Genomic DNA, 24,214 nt, shown 5'->3' on the forward strand with positions numbered 1-24,214 from the left:
CTGTAGCCCCCCCCCCCACTAGAAAAGTCTTGCCACACAAACCCAATACACTTTGCAAGCCTGATGTTCTGCGTGTGTATGTTTTTTGTGTATGATGCATTTCGTTTTGGAATCCAATGATTGTAGAGGTCTATTTTGTTCAAGGAAAGGACAGTGGGAGGGCATCTCCCTGTATGTGAGCAGCAGGCAATAATGTGATGCTTTAACTAAGGCTGGCCTGAAGTAGAATTGAATGGTTCAGGTTTGGGTTCAATAAAACCTGTTAGCAAGTGCTTAAGTACCCTTAACAGCAGTGGAAGTGAACACAGATTTAGAGCCTAAAGGACAAGATGAAGTGCCTATGTGCAATTAGTATTGCCTAAGTCCAAGGCTGGTGGCTGATTGGTGTCTCACGTGGAAACAGTCTCTTCTTACCAATGAACATGTAATTTAGCACGTATGTTTTCCATGTGAAATGTCGGGTGGGGTTTGTGCTTAATACTGGTAGGAGCAACTTTTCTGTCAGAGCTGAGGAAACTTCTTTGGACACTATGGAAAGGCTCGATGTGCTGTCTCTGTCTAGTGGACATCAGACTTTAGTGTTCTTACTGTGACATCTTTCAATGGCACAACTTTCTATCACTGAAACTTGGAAGCATAAGCTCATAATTGCCTCACGTCACATTAGAATGAAGAGGTTCCGTGTTCACAGATCTGGAGTAAATTGCTTAGACTATATTCCACTATTAAGATGATTATTTGGGCAAGGTTTTCTACTTCCAGCTGAGATCACACTGCAGTGATTTACAAAAAGGCATAGGAGAAAAAAATACCTCGGTAAGTGTGAGAATAGGCACCTTGGGATGCCTTAGCACCTACTCTTGGAGGCATATATCTTAAAGTACCAAACTGCTAACAAAAAGAACTTCATTCATAGCTGCCCGTATAACGGATACCTACCAGAGCATCCAGCTGAGCAGAAGTGCATAGAGTACTAAGGTGTTAGATGATTAAAGCTGAGCTAGAGCTCCAAAAGAAAAGGGATAGTTTATCTGCTTACACAGAGCTTTTATGTCTCCATAGTCCTGACTGCAGTCTTCTTATTTTTCTTTTCCCTTAGGGTTCATGGAGTTCTCTACAATGGTCTTTATGGGGAAAAAAATAATTGTGGAGTGAACTTCAAATGATTTTGCTCGTGGCCTTAACAGGGGGAAATTCATGAGGGTGGTTGCCTTCTATCCCAGTTCTTTCTGCAGTATGTTGGCTTTTGGTTAAAATTTTTATACTGCTAGTCCTCAAAGGGTGCGCTGATAATACGAATTTTCAACTGTGAACAAATGTGAAATGGAGGAGTGGTGTTTTCTTGTATCTGTAGTCAGAGAGACTTAAACATTATCTGTGAGCAGCATAAGTTTCTCTTATCTCAGAGGCAGCCTAGAGTTCACTGTCATCGGTTAATTCATTATTAAGGTAATACACACTATTAGGCAGGGGATGAATAATAGCCAAAACACATGGAAACCTCTAGACCTTGTAAATATGCCAAAAAAACCCAAGTAGTTTGCACTTAAGATAGCAAAAGAAATGTAAAAAATTAGAGAAAAAGTCCCACAACAGGCTACATAAATTTGCCTGCCTCAGTTCCTGACAAAATTGTAAGCGTTTGAGTTCAGATCAGGGTCATCTGAGAAACTCAGGATCCCTGCTTCTGTACTTGTCTTCTCTGAATCAAGGATTTCCCGCACTGTTCTTCTTCCTCCCATATTCAGCCTTGCAGTTAACCTTTGACTAAACTTTGCTTTCTCTGTGGCTCTTTCCCCAGCAAGCTTCTGATGTCACTGGGTCAGGACTAAAACCTCTCCAAGTCTGCTAAATACAAAACTAGGAACTTGGTGTTAATGCTTATCCTTTAGGTTTTGTGTGTAAGAAAATTCCACTGCTTCAGTCTCTCTCCTTTCAAATAAACTGGTGGATTGCTTGCTTTCTTCCGGTGTCTTAAGGTGCTCTTCCTAAGTAAGGTTTAATGAAATCTCTTACCTTAAGTACAGGTGACTCCACATATGCAGAAGCATTCAATAATCCATAGAATTCATAACTTGCATATTGTCAAGTTTTCTGAATTGTTTGACTTACTGTGACATTAAGTCATTGACTGCTGTCAACCATGAAATAATCAGGTTTGTGTTTAGGTTTTGTTTTGTGGACAGTGGTAATTTTTATTTCTTTAGTACAGTTGTATTAGCATGGAAAGTCTGAAATAAAAGACCTGACACAGATAGAAAAAAAATTAAATCTAAGACTGCCAAGGCCCAAAAATAGAACAATAACCCCAAATGAAGAATAAAAATTAATTGGCTTTATTATTATTTATTGCACCATTCAAAATTATACTACTTGCTTCAGAGCACAGCAGTGTTCCTTGCAGTGTTCCCTGGGAGATCTTCTACCCAAAGTCACACAGACCTCGTTATGTGTTATGTTATTTTATTTTGATTTAGATTAGATAATAAGTGCCTAGACATCAGCTCAGAGCACTCTACCCGTTACTTAAAACTATAAAACTCAAATGCAGTGCAATCAGTTTAACTCTTCTACCAAGCAGCACACAGAATCAAATACTAGTGGCCCCTCACATTAGTCCACTTAACTCCTTCAAAGATGAGGTGAAACTCAGAGTCCTTGCAGAAGCAGATCAGGGTAGCATGTGTTGGTATTGACCTACTAGGCACTAGCTCCCAAGAGGCATTTTGCTATGTCTGTATGTTCATTGAGGTCACAATATCCTCACATGTCCTGTCTGGTAATAGTACTAAACCAAATAGTACGTTGCCACCAGCCTTGCCAACCTCAGATGTGCAGAAATTACAAGCTAGACCATCTCAACATTTATGACAAAAATTATTTGATTTCTGAGTCTTAAGATGAAACTCAGTTCAATTTTTATTTTATACCTTTATTTCAAGTGGGTCCTGGAATTGTCACATTAGCATTTGCAGCAGGGAGTTGGGGTGTTATTAATATACCAGATACATCAAGATACACCTGAGAATAATCAGCAGTGTTAGTAACAAAATGTGACTTGTCCAGCTGTATGAACCCTGAGGAGATCATCCCAGAAAATATCTTGGACTTAGCACTTTGTAACGAAACGTGGATAATTTTTGTAGTAAAACAATACATTTCAAGCAGTTGTATATTTCAGATAAAGAAACTAGCTGGTTATATAATTCCTGACATGATTTTCTTACTACTTTTTACATACCAGCAGAAATATGTAGTACTGAGAAGACAGTGATGGAGCTGACTGGCGTTTAAAGCTCAGGCTACATAAACACTGAGCTGGTCTCATTAGTTGCTGCAACTTCTAATCTGAGGCAGTGAGGTGATATTTTATTTCAGTCCCTTTCTCAAACTATGCTTTTTCCTCTAAATATTATGTAGAAACAGTTCAGCTGTTCTCATAAATATAGCTACAATTGTTCAGATGTACAAAATGGTATCTTTTTTGTTAATTTTGAATTTTGGCAAAGCAACATTTTTGACCTGTTGATTTATGTCTGTAGAATAGCTAAAGAGATGTCTCAATTTTTTCCATATTTTGAATCTTGATGAATGTTTTGAGATTTAATTCCATATCTTGCTACCATTACAAATCGCTCAGTACCTTTTCTGGTAACTGTTTGAGAAGGTAGCAGAATTCAGTGAAAAGCATAGGAAGAGATAAGTAGCATCTGTTTCATACTGGATATTCACCAAGTAGGGAGTTATGATTGCCAGTGAAGTCTTTGGCTAGATTTGCATTGTAATGGTGTGTCTCGTGATAACACAGGTTGGGTTGTTGTGTGGCTGAGTAGGAATGCTGTTTTTCTTTTTATCTGAGAGTGTCTACGCAATACACTCTTGCTGACCAGTAATAGGAGTGTGTAGTCACATCCAAATGAGTTTTAGTCTTCCTAGCTTAGGTATCAGCAACTGAGAAATAGCACAATTTCAGTTCCATGCCTTCCAAGCTGGATGGAGAAAGATAACTCAGTATTTTATTGCACTTCTAACGATAGCATGGCTCTGTCCTTGATGTTGACGTTTCTCTATTGTTACATCCATGATTTTCAGGCTTTTCAAATCTGTCATTTAATTTTTAATAATTATTTGCTTGAGCATTCAAGTTCTAAAATATCAGTGGACAGACTTCGGAATCTGTCTTGAGATGTTTTTCAAGCTCAGATTTATCCATAATCTTTGCTAATGGTAAAAATAATAAATTGAAAAAAAATTTGAGGAGAAACTCTTTAAGCAAATACAACGAATGTATTAAAACCAGGATAGCTATGTACAAATAACAGGAAGTTTGTACATCTGTATAAGTCAAAATGGAAACTAGAAATGAGGTTTTCATTTCTATAGCTGTTTTTTCGTGAACTTAGTTTAGAGGCTTGCTCACCATTCATGTAAATAAGAAACAATGGAAGAGAACAAGCAATGAGCAGGTCCTTATAGCAGGGAGATAGTTTTGAGTCAGAGGGCGAGAAATGTACTTGTTAAGGAGAACTGCAAAACAATAACTGCATGATTTCCATTTTCTAAACCACTGGTGGTTGGTTGATAAAGCCAATTGGACTCTCCCCATTGGAGAAATTATTAAATAGCAAACTTTTTTTTTTAATATATGCAGGTAGATATTTATTTCAGATAAATACCTCAGTATGAGATACTGACATATCTTCACTGTAGAGGAATGTCTTGCTAATTATGTCACTGTGGATAACTCTTACTGTCTTTTCCTTTCTTTCAGTTTTATTTCAATTGAACATTTTTGAACAGTAGTTTAGTTTGAAGTTTTTTTACCCCCTTTGAAGCATTTGTACTCTGTGTTTATATATATAGCTTTTTTAAAAATTATATTAAAATATGTCTCCTTTGAAAATACATTAGCTGCATCCTTATTCGCTCCCTTAAAATCTGGTAGCAATAACGTACTGGGAAGTGATGATAGAATGTATTGCAGTTGTCTTTGTTTATGGACCATGATTTCAGGCTAATTTTATCTTTTTTATAATTTGTATCTAGCTCATTTTTTAATGCTGTTTTGAACAAAGAAAATACCTTTTGAAAATGTGAAAATTAAGTATTTCCTATATCTGGAACATAACTTTTCAGTTAAAGCTGTTGAATTTAACCATTTTGTTTTTTTCAAAATTCCTTTGTTGTCTTTTTTGGTCCAAATACTTTCCAGAATTTGACCTACATGTGTATTGAACATTTCTGTTCTTCTAAACATCCTATTTCTCAGCAAGCATATAGGACTGTGTTGCTGAATAAAACCCATCTGCTCCTCACATGATATTCAGCTGAGGCTACTGTTTGGCACAAAATGGTAACCAAGATGCTGTAGCTTGACTGTGGAGGAAGTGGGGAATAGGAAAATAATTTTGTCTTGCATAAGTTTCTAAAATATATTTAACTACATATTAATTGTCCTTGAATTAAATCATTCTGTTCTTGACTGTCTCCCCAGACGAGAGACTGGCAGGCAGCCCTATCCAGAACAGAAGAAACACATGCTTATCTTTTGGTGTGGTTTTTAAAATTAGTAGGACCTGTAGCTCATAGAACTTCAGCATTTGTCCAAGTTTACCATTCACTTAAGCATCTCCTTGAAGTGCCAAGTAAAACATGGCTGTATCTGAAACACATCCCTGCCCCACAATGCTGACATTAAAGGAAAATGCAATTGACAGAAGTATTTTGTTTCCTTCTCTTGCAGATGGGAAGCCAGTGTCGCTGTCTCCACTTGAATCCCAGCCCCACAGTCCTCGATACACAGCATCGAGCCAGCGGGAGCGTGAGAGCTTGGAAGTCCGCGTGCGGGAGGTAGAGGAGGAGAACCGTGTGCTTCGCAAGCAGCTCAGCCTGGCGCAGAGTCGCAGCCCCTCGCACCACCGTGGCAATCACTCCAAAACCTACTCCATGGAAGAGGGGACAGGTGACAGCGAGAGCCTGCGGGCGGGCATTGTGGCAGGGAACAGCTCCGAGTGTGGGCAGCAACCAGCAGTGGAAAAATGTGAGGTAAATAAACAAAAGGAACCTGCCAGAAACAAAGCTTGATAGATTTGATCCTTTGAGGACATTGCAAATCCCCGTCTCCTTCCCACTGAAACTTTCTGCTCAGAAACCAGCCTCTTAAAGGACTAGTGGGCACAACTTTTTAGATAATTTTTAATTATTCTTTTTTTAAAAAGACTTTAGAACATTTAATCATCTGAATAACTTTTGAGTTATTATTTGATCAGAGCTTTTTGACTTTTTCATTCTAATGTCCTCAAAACTGGTTTAAAAATCAAAGCCTTGTTCCAAGCTGACTTCAATACAGCTGTGCTGATAAAGACCTGTGGCAAACTGACCTTGTGTGTTTCTAAATTAAATGAAAGCACCAGAGTGCTTTGAAAAGCCCTTTTCCTTTGTTTGTGCATCTGTACTAGAACAGTTCAGGGTTTACCATTAATTAATTTGTGGCTTATGGAGCCAGCCTGTGCTTTTGAGTCACTTTCAGGAGTATATCTGGATGCTACTGTGGAACCACCTGCTTTGCATGAGCCGTGCACAAGAAGTGTGGTTGGCTACAGGGAACAGGAAATCTGTTTCTAAGAAGTTTTGGGGGATTGTTTTGGTTTGGTTTTTCCCATTTTATGCCAGTGGTTTTGTGGGTGTCATCCATCTATTAAGTTGTCAGATATCTGAATTATGACAGATCCAAAAGAGAAAGGCTTGCTTAAAGCCCTTGTGCCAATCCCAGCTGGTGAAGATACCAAAAATTATTCCTCCTTTTATTTCTACAAAGAGGGTAATACTGTCTCACCTTTTATCCTGATTTCTGCCACTGGGAAGATAAAAGTTGAAAGAAAATAGGTGTGAGAGAAAAAGAAGTCTTAATTATCTTTTCTGATAAAGTCTATTTGGACAAATATCAAATACCATTTAAAAAATAGTTATTGCTCTCCAATTGGACATCTTTGTCCATCAGTGTGGAAAAAGGAACCAACATTATTATAAGGAGAGGGAAAAGGAGGAATCTGTTTTTCATTTTCCCTCCTCACAATAGCAAGAGTCTAATTTTCCTCCATGTAAGCATTTTGGCATTTCTTTTAATAAGGGAAGGTTCAGGCCATAAATAAGCAAATCTCACTTCTCCCTTATTATCATGCCAAGGAGTGATGAGCTGAATCTCAGTTCTTGGTTGTTCAATGTACCAACCAATTTGGGACACAAAAATAGCAGCTTAAAGGAGGAATAGTTTAAGTGGTCTTTCAGTTTCTAATGTGTTTTGCCAATAAATTTACTTGCTCAGTGGGGTTTAGCATTGTGCTAGAGGCAATGGTTATATAAAATATGAAACCTCGCTTTATTTACCAACCCCCTATCTCACTGCACACTATTTTGATAACGAAATAGCTTTTTCTTCTTTTTCTTAAGAAATTCACTCAGTAATTCAGTAAAAGCAATGGAAGTTAAAATTAAAATTCCTTATTATCAGATTTGCCAGAGGTCTCATAGTTTATCCTGTTATTGTAGATTCTGGTTCCGTGTTTGTGTGAGTGGTATCTTAATTCTATTTACCCTCTGCTTTCAGTGTTTTAGCAGTGTAAACAAAAACTTTTTTAGCCCCTGACCTTGGAATACATCACAGCAAGAGTCAATAGCTTGGGTAGAAAGACACAAGGGTCCTGAGAAGAAAACAGGGGCTCTAGGGTAGACAGAGAGAGCTAGGAATGGGTTGTTTATTTCATTGGAGCAGTTCTTGGAGGTTTACTGAAGTTGACATTTCAGAATCTAATTTGGGATGGTCATTAGTGATGATTAAAGCATTTGAAAATGCAGTTAGAATGAGTGAACATTAAATATCTGATAAAGCATAATCTGTGTGATAATAATTGTGATCTATATCAAACAACAGTGAGTTTGTTGCGTTCCAACCACCACTTCCTACTGTGTTGCGTTGCAGGAGAGCTCTTCTGATATTATAAAACCAGCATTATATTGCAAGAAAAAGTCATAGTTCCAACTAAGGGCCTTCTCCCTGGAGGGAGCAGATCCCTGTCATGCCATCCCAGTAGGAGACAATTTTAACACAAGCCTTGGAAATATAAGTAAGAGTAGTCCTTACACAGACGTGGGCACAAATAACGTGCTTCAGAAGAAGAGCATAATGCTGGTGCAAGCTAATAGAATGATATGACTCTTTCTTGCGATGTTATCTCAGTGTCTTTCCAGCTTGTGCTTCCATAAACTGAGCATTTTGTTTGAATTAAGTGTGCATTTATAAATATTTTTAAAAGATACTATATATTAGAAAAGGGTTAATTAGCAGTGTAGCATTTAGTAGGTTAACAGAATACTTAACATTTGAAGCATTTTTGCAGGCATATTTGTATTGTTAACTTTCCTCAATGGTGTTGCATAATAGGCTTAAGGGTGTAGTGCTCCAGAGCCACAAAGAACAGGCCCCCACCAACTTAAGCACTGGAAAGCACAAGAAAAGCAGATGTTACTTACCTCTGGGAAACATTTGTAGCATATTTACATTTTTGTAACATAATTTTAATATCTCTTAACCACATTCAACAATTACTTATGAAGGATTAAGTAACTGCAATGGAGTGCTTGGCTAGTACTGCTGGAAAATTATTGAAGTATGAAATGCTTACCAAAGATTATTTTTAGCTATAAGAACTAATTAGATTTTGTTAAGCTCATTATTTCACCATTCCAAAAATTAGCCTAAGGAGGGAAAAAATAACATCTGTTTATCTAGGCCTTACATAGTACCTTATACTCCTAGTAAGCATGGGACCTAAGGCCCAGTTCTTCATGTGTTTTTGGATACTTTCTTCCCATTAATATAATCCCAAAATGAATTTATATAAAACATTGCTTTGAGAAACTGTCCTTCCTGGTATGTAGTGGCTAAAGTAATAATTTATAAACTGTGTTAGCTTGCACCTTGTTATTATTTAAACTCCTTTTCCTGAAGAAGCTTAACTTCCTTAAATGCCTTTCAGTACCCATGCCTGAGTGCTCCCTAAACTATAGAAAATAAAAAAAAATAGTTCTCTTTGTCTCCCTAATCCCCAACCTGTAGGAAGAACAGCTTGATTAACTTCCACAGTATAAACAAAGAAATAATTCATTAAGACTGGAAAGCAAGCTGTATCAACATTTAATCTGTTGGTGCAGTGGGTTCCATTGTCTAAAAACAGCTCCATAGAATGGCCTGTGTCCAGACTTCTTGCAACCTCTACCAGGGCTGGACATGTCTATCATCATTCAGTTTAGAAAAAACATTGTGGGAGGGTGGACACTTTCAAGGAGATTAATTTAGCCCCACAGTGACTTCTGAATAACCAGGCTAGTGTTTGACAGTTAGGATTGTCACAGATTATGAACCACGATGAGCAAGTGTAGCATATGGAGCCTTGGTGTGAGATGTGTGGAGGGACATGCTGAACAAAGCAGACAGGTTGCCGCTTGTTGTGGACGTTGGAACAGCCTTGGCTTACATGGCTTCACTCGTACGTGTTAGCTGCAGTCCAGATGTTGTGTAAATCACAGTGGCCAGTTCTCGTGGGATGGGGATACAATCTTCTAGCGATCTGCAGATCGAAAATGAGGGGTTGGAGAATACTGTGATGCTGCCGACCAATTTAATCATCTGGGAGCTGATGCTTACAGTGGTATCTTCAGCAGGGTGTAAGTTCTTTGAAGTGCTTTCTTCTTCCAGACACTGTTGCCCTTTCTTGCCAGGATGTGGCTACAGCCAGCTGCTCTCTGTCCAAACATGTATTTGGAACAAGCATGGAGAAAACTGGAAATATTTTTTTTCATGAGGATGCAAACCTCTGCAGACAGTTCAGGTTGTTGACCTCATGTTGACATCAGTTTTCCCTCTGATTTTGTTTAATGGTTAAACAGTTAAACTCAGGAAAAGACTGAGTCTTGCAGCATGTGGGGAAAAAAAATGAAAAAAAAGCACGAGGTTTCTGTTCTCTTTGAGGATTATTGACCTTTCCGATAGCTGATTGCAGGCAGGATTAGATACGTAGTATCACACACCAGAGAGAGGCTGAGCAGAAGGTACATGGATGCCTGTGTCTCTGAACTGGAGAAGGACATTCAGAAGAGCAGCAAGTGCTGTCTTCTCACTGTGCCCTAGCTGAAACAGCATGCGAGATGACAGCACCTGCTAGAAGACAGTGAGGAAAGCACGCTTTTAATTTTGAAACAAACAGATTTAGGAAAAGGAGAACAGATGTGGGCAAGTCCTTGACAGAATAAAGCCTGATTTTCAGGGGAGTTGTAAGGTGGAGAGAGAGGCTGTGAGGAGAGCTTTTCTGGCAAGTAGAGGTAATATGAAATGATGTTGAAAGTGATATGACAGCGCTATTCTGTCAAAATCCATAAAATGTTTGTGTCTGGTCCAGTGTCTTCAGGTGAAGTGTTTAAAACAGGCATGAAACTATTCTCAGTTAATTTTATTTTAATTGACATTGAAAGGAAGGATCTTAGGTCTTCCAAAAGCCTGAGAAAGACAAGGTGGCAACCAAGGTGGCAACAAGGTGGCAATGTCAGGAATCTGTGCACACACAGGAACCCATGCCCATAAGTGTGATACGAACACTGCTGCAATAAAAGTCATTAATAAGCAGCCTCTGTTCTCCCCTGTTGTTATCACAAGAGAGAAACACAATCATTTTTGCAAAGTGCTGAGCGTGCTCAACTCCCATCGACTTTAACACAAATTCAAAGTGCTGCATACCTCACAGAGCTGTTGCCAAAATCTACTGCAGTATCTTTTCTTTCTCACACCTCTGTGGACAGACAGTTACCTTATTAATTCAATTCCTCTTAAAACCTCAAATCTTCAATGTGCTCAGCTTATGAGGCACTCTAGGGCTGGAGGCAGCTGTGATGTTCATGTGGGGGTTGCACAGTGGCACAGCCACTTGGCAGTTATCTGGTTCAAATTGTGCCCTGTACCAGGTGATGTTAATGGATGGGGCTATATACTCTTTAGACATGCCCAACACACGCCACCTCTTGTGTAAATCTGCTTTTGTTACAAGACAGACTTTGGGAATCTATGACTATGTGAGGAGGCAGAATTCCTCATTTGTTCTGTGCGTAGTGGGCTTTCTGTGGAAAATAAGAGCTGTGTGTGTGAGAAACCAGCTAACCAAGCTTCAAATGGAAGCCAAATGAAGCTTCCCTGCAGTTTCACAGCTGTGTCCCCAATCGCAGCTTTGTGCTGCCAGCATGGTAAGCTCTCCTTCATTTCTGTGACCACTAAGAAACAGAAAAATATGGAAGCTGAAGTCCAAACTTGCTAAGATTAATTTTCTTTGTCATCAGGGAATAACCAATGGCTAATTTTAAAACCAGAGAAGAGTCACTTAACAGCATTTTTCAAATTCTTACTTGCTACCTTAATAATAATGACTGGTAGTGCCATTTCAATTTTCCCTTTCCTCTTGAAGAGATTAATAAACCTCCGCCTCATATGGGAGGTAAGAAGGCACAGAACAAGTGAGAATTTACCAAGGTGCTGGGGTGACAAGAATGTGTGTGAGGGGGTTGTATTTAACTTCACATTAACACTGCCCGGTACAGCCCTCACAGCTCATGCACCATCTTATCACTGGGATGCACCCAGCCTCTGGCAAACCAGTTGTCCCACTCAGTGCTCATCCATCAGAGCTTGCTCACTATTTCCTTAGTAGCAGTACTTAAGACGGAAATAATGCAAAATTTCTAAGAGCATATCTGCTTCTAATTATCAGACATAATTTTAAACTTCAGTTCATAAGGTTAAAGTGTCTGCATGTTTGCATACTCAGAATTTTGTGTGCTGCTAAATGAAGGGGGGGGTGTATACACATGCACACACATATGCTCTTAGCTAATAAATGCAATTCTGTTCAGACATTCAATGTAATTTAGGGATAGTAATGACTTTGGAATGATGATGGTGTTATAACTCAATTAAGATGTTTTTAACAAACTGCCTCTAGCGGGCTCCAAACAGCTGCAAAATGCTCACTCAAATTTTCAACAATTGCCACACTAAATAATAGCACTGTCATTCATGTGCTTTCCTTGATGAGTGATAAAGCACAGGAGCAGGCTTTAATTTTTGTTCTTTTTGTTCCTTTTCTCCCACAGACCATCCACGTTGCCATTGTTTGTGCAGGGTACAATGCCAGTCGGGATGTTGTCACGCTTGTCAAGTCTGTCTTATTTCACAGGTAAAGATAGCTTTCTTTTCTTGTATATTATTATGGCTAAATAAGCTCTTTTTACATTTACTCTGTTACTTCGAGAGAAAGTCAGATTCCCTTTCCAGGTTGCTTTCTCTTTGGAAGGAAGGAAACACAAAATTTATGACCACCACAAACAGATTCAGTAGTGTAAACATTTCTGCAATGAAGTAGAGGGATCAGAGATCCAGATGCTACCCCTGTTGCATTGTGGGAATAGGGACAGTATCTGTCTGCACTGTACTGTAAAGCATCTGCACACTCCTGAATGTTGTAAAGTAATAATACTAATAATAGCATTGTATTAATTTAGCCTGTCTCTAGTACCAGTTTATGGCACAGGTGTAGATGGTAATTTGAAAGCCATACACATAAACACGAGCTGCTTACTTGACAATCCCAGCTTTCCATTTAGACATTTATTTTTCAAAGTAAACCTGTTACTACAGTCAGTATTGTTTAACTAAAGTCCAGTTATTTATTCAGGCTTTGGAAGAGCTACTTGCAGCCCCTCAGAAGGCTTTGCAACCTGGTTTTAGCACATAGAGCACAGTTAGATCCCAAAATCAAGAGGCATAAATGTACAATGAAAACAAAGTAACCAATTCCTTTAATAAACAGCAGCTTCAAAAAAAGAGAAATGGTATTAAACTGTGTGTGAGCATATGTGTGTATCCCTTGTCCAGTTTAGTAATGTCTCTCGGTGATGTTTTCCAACAGTGTTTCAGAAAGCAGATCAATATAAGGAAGTGAGAGACTAATCAGAGTGTTTGGCTCAAACAGGACAAATAAGACTAATAAAACATGTAGAGTATAAAGAGTTTACTAAGGAGGTAGTTTCAATATGCTGCTTTATATTTAATGATACCTTGTGCCAGGGAGAAGGACTCTTGTTCATGTCATGTGCTAATATCTTCTTATAGTTAGCTGGAATGGGGCATTCCAGTCCCACACCTTGCTCCTTATGTTTGCCTCCAATCCTCTGCTGGAACAGTCTTAGTAATCATTCCTTTACAATGGTTTTAGTGCACCATTTTAACTTTTACTGCATTTTGTAAGCTTCGTAAAAGAATGTAAATACTCACCTTGTACAATGTGGAAAAAGACTCAGTAAATATTTTTTAAGAGGTTGGCTCAAGTACAGGTAGAAAGAGGAAATTCTCCAAAATAAGAGAGCAACTTTCACTATCAACCCATAGCCTTTGCCGGTCTTTCCAGAAGTAGCGTGTTTATGTTAGATGAAGACTAAAAGCAGGAAAAACATTGCTAAAATAAACATAACAAAAGCAAAACAACAGTAAAAAGCTGTATTATACTCTGTGTAGAATTTTTCTGAATGTTAAAATCCTGTTAAATTTTAAAAGTATATTTCCAATTAGACTTCTGAGTTATTCAGTGTAAACTGGTTTTATATACAAGGATGTGGGGTATTTTGTCTATTTTGATTGTTGTTTCTAAGGGGTTGCTTGCAAATACGTTTTTTTATGGTGACATGAGTTGTCTTAGCAGTTAGGTTCTCGGTGTTTTTCTCTCCCGGTACTTGTATCCTTTTTGAGAAGATTCTAGTATTCTGTAGGTTTCCAAATGTGTTGTAAACAGCTGAAAGGTTTAAACAGTATATTTCTGTATTACTTAAAGGAAATCTCCCTGTTTTAGGTAAGCCACTCATCTGAACAATTATCAAATTATAAAAAATTCTACCATATAATAATGGCAGAATTATGTAATATTAAATTAAAAATATTAAACAAAAACAAAGGGAAGTAATATTGGTATTTCTAAGTCTGATGGATTCTTTCCTTGTTGAGAACATATTTGCTGTTTGGCTAGCAGTACTGCTCGTCTCAAAGGATTTGTCTAGCTCAGCAGAGGTGAGCAAGATAAAGTCCAGTATAGCTAATGAAACTTTAGTACAGTTGGTTACATTCAAAATAACCTATCTTGCTTGTTTGCTCTAAACATACTTAAACACAAATCTAAGTCATTCCTGCATAGAACTAGCTTTTCTCACTAGGCTTTAAACTGTTCACTAGAAAGGGAAGATGTTCTCAAAGAAGAGATGGATCTTCTTACAGACAATTCTTATATTCTAGAAAACACAGGTTTCTTAAGCATCTGTTCATGCTATGGCTACATGTGCAGAGGGCCATGCCTCAGAAATGCTTCTTTCTTACATCTTTTTCTTTGGAGTGGCAATGGTGAAGAAAGCTGGAGAATAAATAACAAACAAACAACAAACTCGGCTGAAAATTGATTTAGAACCAAGATTCCTTGTTTTGTTTGCCATGCACAAACAGTGTTGTCTTGGATACTGGTATGCACTTTTTTATGATTGGAAAGAAGGCTTCTTTTAATTGCTAGACTGTTTATTTGTAGGAAAGAAGGATGGGGACAGGTCATGATACTGCATTAGGAGGAATGAGTTAGGAGAGTTGAAGGTGGTTGGTTCAGATGGCAAGTGCTTCATGACATCAGTAGCAAGTTCACCATCTGACTTGAGGGTCATCAGTGAAAACAGGCATGGAAATGTCTCTTCTTCTAACCCCTAAATGTGCACCAGGGAATGCATCGTAGCTGGCGTTGTCCAATAAGCCAAGCAAAACAGACATTTGAAAGGTCTGTATGTTTCCAGTGAAGAAGTAGTTTGCTTATTCTGTCCTAATCTCTGAAGTTAAGGTTACTGGTCCTGCATTTGTAGGATCAACACATTCAATCTCAAATATGGTTTTGCAAGAACAGAATGAAAATGCCTCTAAACATATTGTCAAAGAGATTTTTTTTTTCCCTTTTGAAGTTTCTGATGATCAGTGTTCAACCAAACTTGAAGGTGCATAATTATAGCAGGTGCATAATTTGCCTGTAACAAGAGTGTAAGAGAGTATATTGTATAACTGAAAGATGCTTGTGTAGAAATCACAGCTGTTATTATGTAGCCAGGCACAGTGTGAGTTCTCCTTGGACAGCTGTACCATTACACCTCAATCCTGCCCTGCAACATCCTGAGTACAATCTACTTGTTCAACAACTGGCCCCTCAGAGCAACCACTGTTAATATCTTCATCTGTTCCTACTGCACATCACTTGGTGTTTGCTATAAGAACATTGATTTCATTGAATCTGTCTGGAATGCATGGAGATGTCAGTGCTTTCATTAGCATTTCTGTCCAGTTTAGTAATTGAGGTATGTTTTAGCTGTGCATTTTTATACCAAAAAAAGGCACCTAAAATCCCTGCTTCTGTAGGAAATCCCTACTTCTCTAATAGAAAAATTATAAGAAAAGGAGGCCATGTCAATCCAATCATCTTCCCTCTGTGCATTAACATATTTGTTGTACTCCCAACTTTGAGATAGAGGGCTAGATAGAGAGACATAAAGCAGCTGGCGCGCAGTGTCATTAAGAATAAAAACTAGAGGAGTTTCTATAGATAGAGTATGCTGTCTCTTCTCTCTGGCATGAATGTCCAGCAAATCCTACATCATTTCAGCTCTCCCTATGTCTAACAAAGCAAGTTTCTGATTCTACTCATACCATATATATCGTGAGACTTAGGCAAGGTACTTGTTCAAACCATTTGAGAAATTGTATCTGTCTTTGGTTCCAGAGAGTGAGAAGAGGAGAGGGAAAGGGTGGTTTGGTTGATTCCCTACAAGAACACCACAGTTCAGAAATGCATTTCATTCCCAATGGAAAAGGAGCTTGATTCCAGTTTTGTCTTCAGAAAACGTACGCTCAAGCCACAAAATCCCAGCAGCTTTTAACACCCAGTTTGATATAACTGACAGTCTGTTCTCAGGAGGAGACTCAGCAGAGCCGGGATAGCACAGAGTTTGCAGACTCTGATAAATATGCATTGGCAGCGCTGCACAGAGGGAGGCTTGTAGAATGAGTACTTAGTCCTAGTCTGCGACTTTCCTACTTTCCTCTCTTGGGCATCTAGTTCCTAACTATGACAGGTTTTATAGATTTTTCTTTTTTTTTTTTTTTTTTGAGGAATGAGGAAAGAGTTTTGTTAGGAGTAACCATTAGTTAGGCAGGGTGAAAGATCATCTCTCTGCCCAGGTTTAACACAGCCAAGCTCATATCACTGTGTACTGAGTGCGGCTTAACTTTAATTTTTCCAAAGCAAAAGACTAAACACTGAAAATTAAAGATACTGGGTCAAATGGGCAAAACAAAATGCAGGTGCTTTTGGAAACAGTGTATACAGTAGTATGCAAAAAGCATCTGCATTTCTTTTTCAAAACTGAAACAGTTTCCTGCAGCTAATAACTCTCCTTGAAACTTTTGCAAGTACTGTGCCAAGTTACATTGGTCATTTTCAACGTTTTACTCCATTTCTGAAAATGGTCAGGCTTAGAGTGCCACAGAAACAGCCCATGAGTTATAGTTTCATATTGCAAATATAATTTCTGTCTCTACTAAGGTAAGTAAGTCTTAACTCTAGTAAGAACTAAAATGATTTTTAATATACTTTCTCTTTTCCAAAGACATGCTAAACACCATGTTTCATTTGGGAACAAAGGCCAAAATTACAGTTATAACATGTCGCTGGCAGTTAGGTCAATCTGAAAATCTGTGAAAAATTGCTTTTCTTTTGTTATCCCTCTTCTTTGGAGAAGCTGTTGCGGTTCCCTCTTTAGCTGTACTCTTCCTCTGTCCTACAGCAATAGAGGCATAGTAATGGTGATGGTGCTTCATAGTATAAACAAAACCAGTCAACTAGACAAATGCTTTCTAACATGTAGAGCCTCTTAGCTTTAAGGCGGCAGCTTATCACCTTAAAGTTAAGCATTAAGTCTAAGCATTTTTAAGATTAGGATATTAAATTGTGTTATAGATTGCTGTATGAATAATAAACTTTTTTTCTTAGAACAAGTAGAATAAGGCAAACCAAGTGAAAATATAAATTAAATAAAAAGGATGACATGTAATTTCCAAGTAAGAATCACAAGTCAACACTGGCTGGTAATTAAAGCTTATATAATCTAATGGCTATATTCCACGGAGACCATTTTGCCTTAATGGAGTTAATTTGAGAATTTAAAACCTCCGTGATAACCTCCTTCTAACATACCAGTCTATTTTGTGGGAGATTCTTCTGTCAAAAACTATAAAGCATGAACTGGTTTCTCTGATCCATATAGATGCATCAATAATACACGCTTCTTTTTGTATTTTCTAGCTGTCCTAACAATGGAGTCATAATGGAGAAAGCAATGTTTAAAAAAATCTGGCCATGAAATCTCTTATTATTTCCCAAAGTGCTTCTCTGAGTCAGCACAAAACAAGAGCATCTGTGAATAAGGCAGCTAGTGCATCTTTAAGATCTCTCCAATAGTTTGGGGAGCATTTTAATCAATACTGGATGTGAAGGGGTATGAAAAATCTGTAATGATTTTCACATTAAAATTCTCCCCATATGAGAGAGGGATTGTCATATGGGTATTAGGAAAAAAAAAATCCCAAGCTACCTGTTGTAATTTCTGTTTGAAGTTCTTGTAACCATTTGTTACAGATATAAAAGGTATTACCTTGTTGTGCTTCCCTTAATAAAGTGTAGGTTTTGGAAATAAACCCCCTGGGCTACTGACCTTTTTATATTCTTAGAAAATAAAATTCCTCTGTTGCAGAGAGAGAACTGTGCAACCAAGCAGCTGCTTTTTGAATTGCTAACAATTGAGCTATGGAATAATACAGAAGAGAAGAGTGAGTCTTGGTTCACTACCCCCTTTTGCAATTGTAGATTTTTGTATTTAACTCTGTGGCCATGATTATTTGAGAAGAATGGGGCACAAACGCTTGAGCAACCAGATCAGAACTCTGATGAAGAATAAGAAATTTTGAAATGTAAAAATAAGACATCATGCTAATATATATATATATATGTGTGTGTGTGTGTGTGTGTGTATATATATATATGGGTACCATGGAATAGACTCCTAAATTCATAGCCTGACTTATAAGATTACTTCTTTTCATTTTACTGAACTCCATAGGACCTCAGCAATTCTGAAAATGAGAGCATTCATTTAAGCTCCTATATTTAGTCCTTAGAGCCTGTATTTAAGCATTCATGCTTGAAAATCTTGGTCAGAATCTCTTTTCTTCACTTTTGAGGAAAGCAATTTAGGAAAATAATTGTGTGCTCTTTACATATGGTTTACTTTGTCAGATAGTGTTCTGATCTTAACATAAGTGGAAATAATTTAATATATGAGGATTTGCAGTTTTCTAAATAGAGTGCTTAAAACCTTGAGTTTCCACTCCATGGGAAATACTCATTTTTGGAAATGGCATTCTTCCACATTAAGACATTAGCGCATCAACATTTTCCATGTAGCAGAAACTGTGAAAAGTTGTAGTTGTCAAAAATTCACGTTTAAAATCTTTGAGGTAAACGAGATTAAGTGATTCTGGACCTTGAGATAAATTCTCGGTCTCAATACCTGCTTCTATAGTGAGGAATCTGGAAGACCTGGGCCTCAGAGGTCAAGGGCTATCTGTTCTGAAACCCAGGACACAAGAAATCTTGACTTCCAAGCATACAAATATACACAAATATTGGTAATTTTCCAAAACCTAGTAATTTTATAAGAGAAGTTTATCAAAATTGTCATATATTGACCTATTCCATAGTTGCTTATACTGTTACCATTTATGATAGAGTCCTTTCTAGCAGTACAAGATATTACCAACTTCTACCATGGGTGGCTCTTTAATTCTTTTGACGTGCACAGTGGAAAATGAGATATATGGGATAATCTATACATTAAAATAAACACAACACACAGCTGTACTTTGAATTGGTTAGAGAAGCTGAACTCAAAGGAAGTCAACCTCACATTTGGAATGAGAGGAGATTTGTGTTGATCGTCACTTTCTCTGAGACTTGTTTCCAAGTTACCTTCAACCCAAGATGTCCTGCGCTGAAATCCTAATGCTTAGGAAGTTGGAAAGAACCTGTCGGTTCATCTCATTAACTCCCTGCTATTGCAGGAAACCACAGCAATGAAATCATTTTCATAACTTGATCTGCCTTCACAACAGAAAGAAGTTGGATTTTTCTTTAACCAGAGCATTGTATTTTTCCAGTTTCATGCCACTCAACTTCCGCTAGCAAACTTCAGTGTCTTCAGCTGCTCATTAAACTGCTTCATAGGCCATGCTACCCTTCCTTGTTACCCAAGTGAGGGACTCTCAGGCCTCCCTCTGGAAGTCTCAGGTATCTCCCAAACTTTTTAAAAGGTAGCTGCTAAATGCCTGTGAAGGTTAACTCTCTACATGGCTATCCATTAACTTATCATAGAAGCAATACAGTTCAATTCCAGTTTTATAAACCTCATATCCCAAAATGTCTCTGTCCTGGAAAAAAAAACCAATCTGAATAATAGAATAGCTTTCACTGAAATGAAATAGTACAGCAAAACATCTGAGTCTAACAAAATGTGGCTTTCAGTGGAATCCTTCACAGTATCCTGATTGTCACTCCAAATTCTTACAGCCGGTGATTCAATCATGTTGGCAAATAATGATGACATCCCTTTCTCATATCTCTTGAAAAAGACTACTCGTCTTACAGAATCTCTTCTGTATCTTTTACAATGGATGCTCGTTGATCTTTAAGCTTCTGAACTTGTTTCATAAACACGTTGAAGCAATCTGTATCTTTTAGACACCAGAAGAGGTAAAAGATGTCATCTGTTTGTTATGCTAGTACTGTTACCTTCAAAAGGTCTTCCAGGTTTGAGTCTGTACTCTGTTAGGTTCTAGCACCATGCTAATCCTCTCATTTCACGTAACTAACATCACTTCTGGAGTAAAATTTTCTATGACTGATGCACATTTAGTTGTAGATGTCAGTGGGTCAGTATTCTGTTTTGGGGATATATTTTTGTAAGTGATAATCTTCTGCTTTGCCTCTGACACATACTTTCCTTCCAGCTGAATCTTTACCATGAGGCTAACAACTTGAAAGAGATTTCTGTGTAGGAGTACAACTACTCCCTTTTTCTTTCCCCAGTAGGAGCTGAACTAAAGAAAATATCACTCACTTGTTCCCATTTAAGTTTCTTACACTCTGGGTCATTCAGATAAGTGTAAACTGCTACTGAACATCTGAGTGTCTTTGTATCAGATTTTTGTTTTCAACTAGTGTGTTTCATCTTCAAATATTTTATATCAATCCAATTTAACTAAACGATGGTTTGAAAGAAGATGTAGCTTTCTTGTTTTTAACTGATTTTTACTCTTCTTATTCTACTTTGCAATATGTAGATAAACAGCCCTGAAAAGAAGGAAAAGAAAGTACTAAACAACACCAGCTGGGAAATAGTCCTACCAGATACCAGACTCAGCCCCTGCTAAGCAGAGGGACCTATGTGGAATGTGTATGTTGACATTCAACACCTATTTGCCTTGAGATATTGCGTTGCCTGTAGCCAAAGCCACTGGTGATGTACTTTGTTTCTCTTGGCCTTTTCTCTGCTAATGAAATGTATTTCCTGATCACTGCTATTTCCTGATTTTTTCTTGGCAAGGTGCCTGGTTACTGCGGAATCTGCATGAGCCAGGATGTCCTCTTCTTCTCTCCTGCTGGGCTGGTGAAGCAGATATAATTGCTGTGAACCCTTTAGCTTAGTAATGGGACACTCAGCAGCTGGCAGCCTATGCCTTTCCCTCTCCCCTCCTCACTCCAGGGCACACTGGAGATTGAAAGACCTTTGTCTTTTTGGAAAGCATGTTGTGGCTTAGTGTTTTGGATATTGTTAAATGCAGATTAGCTGTGGGTTTATTCCACCATCACAATTATCTCAGATATAAGGCTTCTAACCAGCCCTTTTCTGCTTTTCCTGTAAGCACAAAATTTGATCCACTGTGCCCTCGAAGCCAATACAACAGTTTCACTGACATCCCTGGGTACTGGATTGAATACCACCCATACATGGCTTCTTGCAACAATCTCCTGTTTCTGCTGAGAGGTGTGCTATGATATGATACTATGAGCTATTATATATGCATTTTTGCATTTTCTTGTGGGCTTTGTTCAATGAGAAGCAGTATTACTCATCAAACCAAGAAGAGTAGCATTAAAGAGAAAGGTACATATTATTCATTAATGCAGGAAATGGAGAAAGAAATAACCTTCATTTGTTGGGTTAAACCCAAAAGCATAATGGAAGTACATTGGCTTGAACTAACATACATTTCCTCACTTCTCATTCACACAGCAGAAAGTAGTAGCATCAGTTATCTTCCACTTTAAACAGCACTTGAAACTAAATGCTCCTCTTTTGAGATGAAAAATATCCATGAACATCTACATCCATTTACCTTTATAAATTTCGCAGAAATGAAACTCTGCTATTCAATCCAGGGACTGAAGAAATTTTGACCCAATGCTAAAGTCTAAATGAACCCTTTGTCTTCTCAGTGGCTTTTGCAAACTCTGTCCTTCTCTGCTGACAGGGAAAGTTGCTAAGCTAGGGATAAACATGGAAGACTATGAATCCTAAATAGCTTCCACCAACGGTTTTTCATACTCCTACCACAGAAGTTGAGTAAAGATCAGACTTTGTTGCTTATTGTCCCTCAAATAGAGAAGCAAGGTTAAGGGTTTTAAGCATGGTATTTGTAATGTCCAAGTTCACATTACTGTAGAAAAAAATCCATATACTTGCCATTCTTGCTGATACTGGCTTAACTGATCTTGTTTTGAAGCTTTTCATTTAGCCTAAGTCCTATAACTACAGAGGTGAACCCAAATGTGGTGTTTTGAAGTAAAATATTTTCTTTCTTCCTGCTTTTCTTCAACCCTCCCTCTGTCTTAGGAGCAAGGATGTGGGGAGATTTACAATCTCCATTCTGTTCACTGTGCCAGTAGCTAGAAGGTACTCACTTGAAATATCTAATTTTGGATTCCCATAAGACAGCTGTTGATACCCCAAGTTTACTTTGTGGAAAAGATGCATGTAAACTCAATAGTCCTGGAATTTCACCTCATTTAGATTATTCTTTTTTATCCTTCCATTCCACCCCCACTTATCCATAGACAACTGTTCTTACCACAAAGATAAATTACCAGGTTGGCCTAGAAAATGAAAGCAATCATTTTAATAGCTCAAGTCCCCAAAGAGAGATTAACTTGGCCTTCTTTTAAGGAGCCGGTTGAAGGGACTAGATTCTTAGCTGTTATAAATCATCACATTCCGCTAAAGTCAAAGGAACTGTATTTCTTTACAACCACCCAGAAACTGATACAGTATTCCTATGTTGTCCTTTTACAATAGGAATTAGAAATCTTTGAACTAATGCATTTCTCTCTCTTCTTCTATCAGGCGAAACCCACTCCACTTCCACCTTATCGCAGATGCAATTGCCAAACAGATCCTGGCAACTCTGTTCCAGACATGGATGGTCCCTGCTGTGCGCATAGACTTCTATGATGCAGATGAGCTCAAGGTAAAGAGACAAACACAGATGTTACTGATACACTTTTGGTTTCATGTCATCCCTTTTTTATTCATCTCTTTGGATTGGTGACTTATGTGTGGGAGAATGCCAAGAGGGATTCACCCATGGACTCCACACACAATTCAATGTGAATTCTACTGGAGACCTTTATTATTGGTCACATGATCACTTATATACTCTTAAGCTGCTAACACACACACACATACACATAAACAACTCTTAATTTGCTATAAGCTACTGTTCACATGCCTGGTTACAATACTTAGTTGGATAAATCCACGTGTTCATGAGGCATTCTTTTTACTTCTGACTACTTATATGAGAAATTTCTTATCTTGTTTGTTGCATTCTTTCTCACGAATCTATTCTGTTCTAATTTTTCACTCAAAGTCAGGACTTAATTGCTCAAGGCCGAAGCCGCTTGCAGCTTCAGCTCTTAAAGCGCCAACAGGAGAACAGCTGACTAAAATATTCTCCCTATCTAAAACTAATTCTAACCCACATGATTGTAACCCTAGTTACACATAACTAGAAGATACTAAATGGCTAAAATCAGTGTAGTTTCTCCACTAATGGAATATGTTGTTTAGCAACTTAGAATTTGATATGCTATCAAGAGGATTCTGGTTGTCCAGGTTGAATTTCATCTGATCACATTATGTTTTGCTAAGGATGATTCTTTCTAGTAGCAATGATGGAATCTTAAGTATCTTATTCAATAAACCCAAGCCTGTTACTGGAAAAAACTCAACTTCCCTGCATTCCTTAAGCATGGGTGTATGACACCATAAGTACACACACTCTGATGAGGTATCAATATTACATTTTAAAATAGCTACCTTTTTTATCTGGATGCCTTTTCAAAAGGAGTGAATATGAAGAAAGGTGAGTTCCAAGGGGAAAAAAAAAATCACTTACGCAAAGCATAAAATAATTACCTTTTCATAGTTTGAAAGTTTAAATTAGATGATGGAAGCACAGCATTGAGTTTGAGCTGCACATTTTTTAGGTGTGGATGTAGAATGAAGTATTCAGATTTTAGCATTTGGAGTTGGTGGCAATAATTTGTATGACTTATCAGACTGTTCTGAACAGCACCCTGAAACAAGGAAAAAACAAAATTTAGCAAATTGCTGTGCTAATTGAGGAGTTAATTCAAAACTCACTATGTTGTAGAATCTTGAGTAAAAGAAGTTGTAGAAAGAGATGAAAAAGTGAAAAAATGATCCTTGAAAAAATATTTTGTTTCTAGCTGTTTTTATTCTTTTATTGGCCCTTCTACATGAAGCCATAAGCTGATATTAACCTAATTAGCTGGAGATCTCCCTTCTGTTCTTTATAGCTTCATAACAAGGGGGAGGTTTATTCTTGTAAATCTTGTATGTATCTATATTACATGTGCTTTTCTGGAAATTGTAGGGTTCTACAGTGCTTAATTAGCCTCTCAGCTGGGCA

The 24,214-nt window shown here is 37.9% G+C and overlaps 1 protein-coding gene across 1 annotated transcript in view; it reads left to right on the top strand.

Moving 5' to 3' along the window:
• LOC104520488 (LARGE xylosyl- and glucuronyltransferase 1-like) overlaps nt 1–24,214 on the top strand; it is a gene marked incomplete at both ends in the record, with an annotated part of 88,557 nt that overhangs the window by 44,627 nt on the left and 19,716 nt on the right. Inside the window, 3 exons of the mRNA XM_010162192.1 lie at nt 5,744–6,045; nt 12,193–12,275; nt 22,624–22,747. Of these exons, the coding sequence (XP_010160494.1) occupies nt 5,744–6,045; nt 12,193–12,275; nt 22,624–22,747 (509 nt within the window). The remainder of the gene's footprint in view (nt 1–5,743; nt 6,046–12,192; nt 12,276–22,623; nt 22,748–24,214) is intronic.

Source organism: Antrostomus carolinensis, unplaced genomic scaffold (genome assembly GCF_000700745.2).
Source record: "Antrostomus carolinensis isolate BGI_N321 unplaced genomic scaffold, ASM70074v2 scaffold9452, whole genome shotgun sequence".
Classification (NCBI taxonomy): Eukaryota; Metazoa; Chordata; class Aves; order Caprimulgiformes; family Caprimulgidae; genus Antrostomus; species Antrostomus carolinensis.